Consider the following 6114-nt stretch of genomic DNA (forward strand, 5'->3'; position numbering starts at 1 on the left):
GGCCACAAGTTTTTCGTATTGGCCACTAGCCCTTCGTGTCGGACACCAGCTCCTTGGGCCGATCACCCCCAGGAGCTGGCCATCCAACATCGACATACTACAATGCTTCAAAATGAAAAAAGGACCAAAATATCCCTCATTGTTCCTCTCTAAACTAGGGCGCAAATTTAAGCTCTCTCTATCCTTTTTATTTCTATATAAATAGAGGACCCGTTGGCATGTAGAAGGATGGTCCCTTAGGCTCTCTCTTACCTCACATGTAGGGAGGTCTCTCTATCTCTCTTCCCAATTGTAACCTTCAAGTTCTGTGGAATAAAAGGAGCCAAATAGCTCGGGACACCCCTCTTTGCCCTCGCGGGACAACTCTTCCTCTCTCCCTCTCTTTCTTTTTTTCTCACTCTCAGAATCCGACTCTATTTCTTGGGCATTGTCCAAAGGACAGATCTGAAGGCCGCATGTTCAATCCACGCTCACTGCACCTTTTAGGGAGTTGAACCCAAATCCGTCCTTTGGACCATGCCCAAGGAATAAAGTTGGATTCTGAGGGAAGGAGAAAGAGAGAGGGAGGGAGAGAGAAAGAGTTGCCTCACAGTTGGGCAAAGAGAGGTGTTCCGAAGCTTTTTGGCCCATTTTATTCCACATAACTTGAAGGTTACAAATGGGAAAAGAGAGAGAGAGAGATCTCCCTACATGAGGGATAAGAGAGAGCCTAAGAGTCTCCTTTTACATGCCACGGAGTCTTCTTTTTATAGAGAAATAAAGATGATAGAGTGGGATTATATTTATGCCCCTTGTTTAGAAGGGAGTAGTGTGAGATATTTTGGCTTTTTTGTCATTCTGAAGCGTTAAGAGTACGGCGACGTTGGGTGGCCTAATACTGGAGGTGGTCGGCCAAGGCGGCTGGTTGGAGTTTGGTGGCCAACTCGAGGAGTTGGTGCCGGCTAGAGCTTGGTGGCCGACCCGAGGGGTTGGTGGCCGATACGAGGGTTTGTTGGCCGACCCGAGGAGCTGGTGGCCGACTCGAAGGGGTCGGGCCAGCTAGAGCAGGGTGTGGCAAGCCAAAAAAGGGAGAATCCTTGCTCCATTGACTCCAGCGACGGCTTATCCTGGTTCAGCGAGGTGTCATTTCTAGCTATACAAATGTATGGATTTCTTTTAAAAGTGAGCTTATTGTGTGCATCGTTTTATCAAGTTTTTGACACAAATACTGGTTTTGATAATAACCATATTTTTATTCCTGTGAAGTCTACCTTATGCATGACAAGGGATGAAGAATTACGTGTAATCAATTTTGTTCAATGCAGTAGCTGAAACTTTTGTTCTTTCATATATTTGATATTTAAGATTTGTTTTATTGTTTACTTTATTCATTTTTAGCAATCGTTTGAATTTGTTTGCAAAATGCGATAATTGTTTTTTTTTTTTATTAACGTGACTTCTGCCTTAGGAAATGGGATAAAGCTTTATATGCAATCAATTTTATTTTTTTTAAGTGCTGTATAAGATGAGGAGTTTTTCTACACCCTCTATGAATACGAAAAACTCTTTAGAATTGGATTAAAATGGTTACCATGATGTTCCGTTCCTTCTAGAAGTTATTTTATTGAGAACTTACCTTTTTCTCATTTGATTTTTCAGCTTGATTGACATGAATTTAGATTCAAGTTCTTTCTGATCTAGTGTGGTTTTATTTCTCAGTTTTGTGAAAGCATCAAGCAAAGATTTTGACTCATTATTTTATACTTAATATGCTCAACTAACTTGAGCACTCAATAATTTCAACCATTTTATATGGGTCTTTATTTCTGACATGGTATGACAAGCCCACACATTAGTTACAACTGTGAATTGAATGGCTTGTTTTATGCCACTGTCATTTCGTAAGATACGGAGGCCTGTTTGTTCTTGCATTAATGGATGCAAAGCTTATTTTCCAAGCACTCTTTTGCAGGAAGAAAGGACGGGGACGTGAAGGATACATTAGTTGAAAAGATGGACCATTCCACTAGATATTCAACCCAAGATTCAGTTCCTATTGAAGTGGGTTCTGAAAATTCCAAACAGAATGGCTTATCTGCGCTGGATCTCTTAGCTTCTGCTTATGGAGGTGAGTCTTCAGACTCTGATGATGAAAGACTTCCACATGAGATGCCTGCTTGTACACATGAGAATTTTGCAAATGAATTCTTACTGTCATATAGACTGGACAATGATCGGGTTGCAACTAAGCACCCAGATCTATGGTTTGGTAAGGTTCCTTTTGCAGAAATGGAGCAGGAGTTGGTTGGTGCAAAATGCCAAAATGCAGTAGCTGCTGAGAATTTTTGTCGCACAACTTCTAATGACCCAAATTATCTAAGTCAGAGTGCTGATGACAGATATCTTCTGAAATTGGATTCTAGATGTTACAAGCCAGAACACAAAAAGTCTTTGGCACCACATAGTATGAAGGATAGTTCATGTAGTTCAATTTGGTCTCTCGGAGGGTCAATCAACTCTAGTAGAATGGAGTTTAGAAGCAGTTATCATAATTCTGGAACACAGGATGTTCATGAAACAAATATGAAGATGCAGGTCACAACACCTTGTTCAGATGATTTTTCTTTGTGCATTGCTCCCTGCTATGGAAGTGATTTACCTTCTGAAAATTCGAACGGAGCAACTCAATTAATAAGTTATCACTCTGACATGAAAAAGGCAGCAGTATCAGCTATACAGAGATCTGATAAAGATTCATCTAGAAAGCATGTCTTCTGCCTTCAACATGCAATGGAGGTTGAAAAGAAACTCTGTTCGATTGGTGGTGTCCATATTATGCTATTATGCCATCCAGGTTAGAGAAACTAGAAATGCATGCCTGTATTAGAACTGTTTTTTTTTCTGTTCATGAGCTATCTCACCTTATGCCTTTATCACCCTGCAATGGTAGCTCTTCTTATTTTGAGATAATTTCATTTTCTTTCTTTTGAATACCAAAATTCAGAGATCATACACTTATAGAATAATGTGAGGGGGCAAGAGCCAATGTTCGAGTTTTTTCAAATGGTTTGGTGGAAGTAAGTTGACTAAAAAATGAAGCAGTGAGCTGGAACATTGCACATAGGATTCAGAAGACAAGCCCTAAATAGTTGGACAAATTGTTGTCAGTGATTAGATATCTTTGATGGGGTACTGATTGTACAATATCATTATAAAAAATGCTCGTCTTGTGGGTATTTAAGTTAAGTTAGAAGCAACATGAAACAAGCTTAATGTTTAAGTTTTATGTCGATTATACTCATGCAAGGAAAGTTTCATTTTACTCTGTCTAGGAGGGAGATGGGTAGAGGGTGCATGGAAGAAAGCGAGGAAAGTAAGAGGAGAGAGGGAGGTGGTGGAATGATTCAAGTAGTTTTGGCTTCTTTCACTTAGTTCACATTTTAATGCTTTATTTGTCCATAAATTTTGTATGATATTATGCATGATTAAGCATGTCTTTACCTCCGTATGCAGACTATCCTAAAATTGAAGCAGAGGCAAAGGCATTGGCAGAGGAATTAGGAATTAATTATGCATGGAACAAGATTGATTTCATGGAGGCTACTGAAAAGGATCATGAAAGAATTCAAGCAGCTTTGAAGGATGAGGAGAGCATACCCACTAATAGTGACTGGGCAGTCAAACTCGGTATCAATCTATATTACAGTGCTAGTCTTAGCAAATCTCCACTGTACAGCAAGCAGATGCCATACAATGAAGTCATTTACAAGTCATTCAGCTGCAATTCACCGAATAGTTCTATGGTGAAAACAAAGGGTTCCGGAAAGAGACAAGGTCGGCAGAAGAAAATAGTTGTCGCTGGCAAGTGGTGTGGGAAGGTTTGGATGTCAAATCAAGTTCATCCTTATTTGGCTCAACGAAAGGATGCTCAAGATGAAGAGTCAGAGGAAGGACCCTTTGCACAAGGTGGTATGACTAATCCAAGTTCTATCAATGGATCAGAATCTAATGGGAGTTCTGCTAATGGTAGCAGCCTTGCTTCAAAAAAATCTAAAAAGAGGAAGAAAAGGCCAATGCTGAAGTCCAATGGCAAGAGACGGAGGTTTAACCAATCAAATGACATTTTAGAAGTCATTGAAGATGATGACAAAGTTTCTCAGACAGATAAAGGTAGGATTCTTCGAAGCAAAAATCGATTGAAGCATAAAACTGACTCTGAAGGAGGGCCAAGCTCTCGTCTCAGACAAAGACCAATGAAATCTGAAGATACCAAACTCGTTAAACCAAGCTTCAAAAAACAAAATGAGAAAAGAGCCAAGGGAGGCCAGCCTCCTAAGTCATATGATGATGAGGGGGAGTACACATGTGACATTGAAGGCTGCTCTTTGAGCTTTAGCACGAAGCAAGAGCTATCACTGCACAAACGGGATATATGCCCCGTTAAAGGGTGCGGGAAAAAATTGTTCTCGCACAAGTACATGATGCAACATCGCAAAGTTCACATGGATGACCGTCCACTTCAGTGTCCATGGAAGGGGTGCAAGATGACATTCAAGTGGGCTTGGGCTCGAACTGAGCATATAAGAGTTCACACTGGAGATCGTCCTTATATATGCCGTGAACCTGGATGTGGTCAAACATTCCGATTTGTGTCAGACTTCAGCCGTCACAAGAGGAAGACTAATCACTCCGCAAAGAAGTTCCGGCGAAGTTGATTGGTGGTGCGTATGGCTTTTCCTGAAGCAGTTAAGAGGCTTGTTGTAATTAGTTCTAGTTTTGCTCTCATTGAGAAGAAACTTAGGAATGCTAGATATCTGCTCACCACATTCTTCATTGGATTATCCAATCCATGTATTGCCCAAGCTTTTATTGGTTCTTTCCGATTCTTGTTCCCAGTTCTACTCTCTGTGCCACAACAGAAGGCTAGTCCTTCGGTGAGAAGTTTTTGATTGAGTTGACTGGTCGTGCTTCTCATGAAGCATTTGGTAAGAGGCTTTATTGTAATTAATTCTTGTTTATCTTTCATTGTTAGGAGACACAAGAATGCTAGATATCTGCTCACTGTCATCCTCAGCTGATAAACCAATCCATGCATTGCTGGAGCCTTTCCTGGCTCTTTCTGATTCTTGTTTCCCAGCACTTCACCGTGCATCAATGGAAAAAGTTCATGGAATGGGAAGTGCTCATTTTTTCCATTTAAAGGCATGAGTGCAGATAACCAGAATGTCCTAATTGAAATCATTTGAACTTCTCTTTTTGTTATGGTAACCGTGTTCTGCTGTCTAATGTTCTTTCTGCCGGAAGGTGGCAATTTTTTACCAGCAGATGATAATTGTTTGTTGAGTGGTGCCAGCTTGAGGTCTTTTAATTTTTAGTTTTAACTTTTTTGGATTTTCTTGAAGCTGGTAGCTCTGGCTTTAAATGTTTGAGAGGTCCAATGGCGAAAGACAATAGTTTTGCTGTCAAACTTTTGCCCTGCATGTTTACAAGCTATATTTAACAACTCAGCTCAATATTTTCTCATTTTTGCTGGAGCAGCCTGTCACGGACAAATAGTCCCACATCGGCTAGGTGTAGGGCCGAAAAGCAGTATTTAAGTCTTGGGCTGCCCACCACCCATAAGGGCTCTTTTGGGAGGTGACAAGCCGCTAACTTCTGCAAAACAATCTCCACCGTTAGCTTATAACTACCCTTCTCATCTACAGCTCGATTACTATACTGAGCATTGTGCTGAAAAAGTTGGACATTCTTGGCTTTTCTTCCGGAAGTAATCATATTTAGTTAGTGAGCTAACATTGGTTTTATTTTCTTTTGAAATTTGTTTTAAATATGTTTTAAAATAGTATTTTAGGTGAAGTTGTAGATGGTATAATTTCGATAGGTGAGATTGCTTTTATTATAGTGAAAAGCTGTCAAGGGACTAGTTATTTGTATAATAAAGATTAAATGTTTTGATAAATTATTCAATGAGTGCCAGCTATTTAGGATATTTATGTAATACAATAGTTCATAATAAATTGATATAATTATTATAGTTAAATTTAGGTGGTGAAAATGTGAATTTTTTAGATCTGTTGTTTGATAACTTAATAATACAAATATTTGAATGTAATTTTGTAAAAATATAATCATCCA

The 6114-nt window shown here is 39.6% G+C and overlaps 1 protein-coding gene across 1 annotated transcript in view; it reads left to right on the forward strand.

Moving 5' to 3' along the window:
• The window catches only part of LOC110038991 (lysine-specific demethylase JMJ705-like), a 25310-nt gene extending 19797 nt beyond the window's left edge, over positions 1-5513 (forward strand). The window contains exons 6-7 of the mRNA XM_020743921.1: positions 1952-2833; positions 3493-5513. Coding sequence (XP_020599580.1) covers positions 1952-2833; positions 3493-4694 — 2084 coding nt within the window. The 3' untranslated portion in view covers positions 4695-5513. The remainder of the gene's footprint in view (positions 1-1951; positions 2834-3492) is intronic.
• Positions 5514-6114: the final 601 nt, after the last annotated feature.

Source organism: Phalaenopsis equestris, unplaced genomic scaffold (assembly GCF_001263595.1).
Source record: "Phalaenopsis equestris unplaced genomic scaffold, ASM126359v1 Scaffold234695, whole genome shotgun sequence".
Classification (NCBI taxonomy): Eukaryota; Viridiplantae; Streptophyta; class Magnoliopsida; order Asparagales; family Orchidaceae; genus Phalaenopsis; species Phalaenopsis equestris.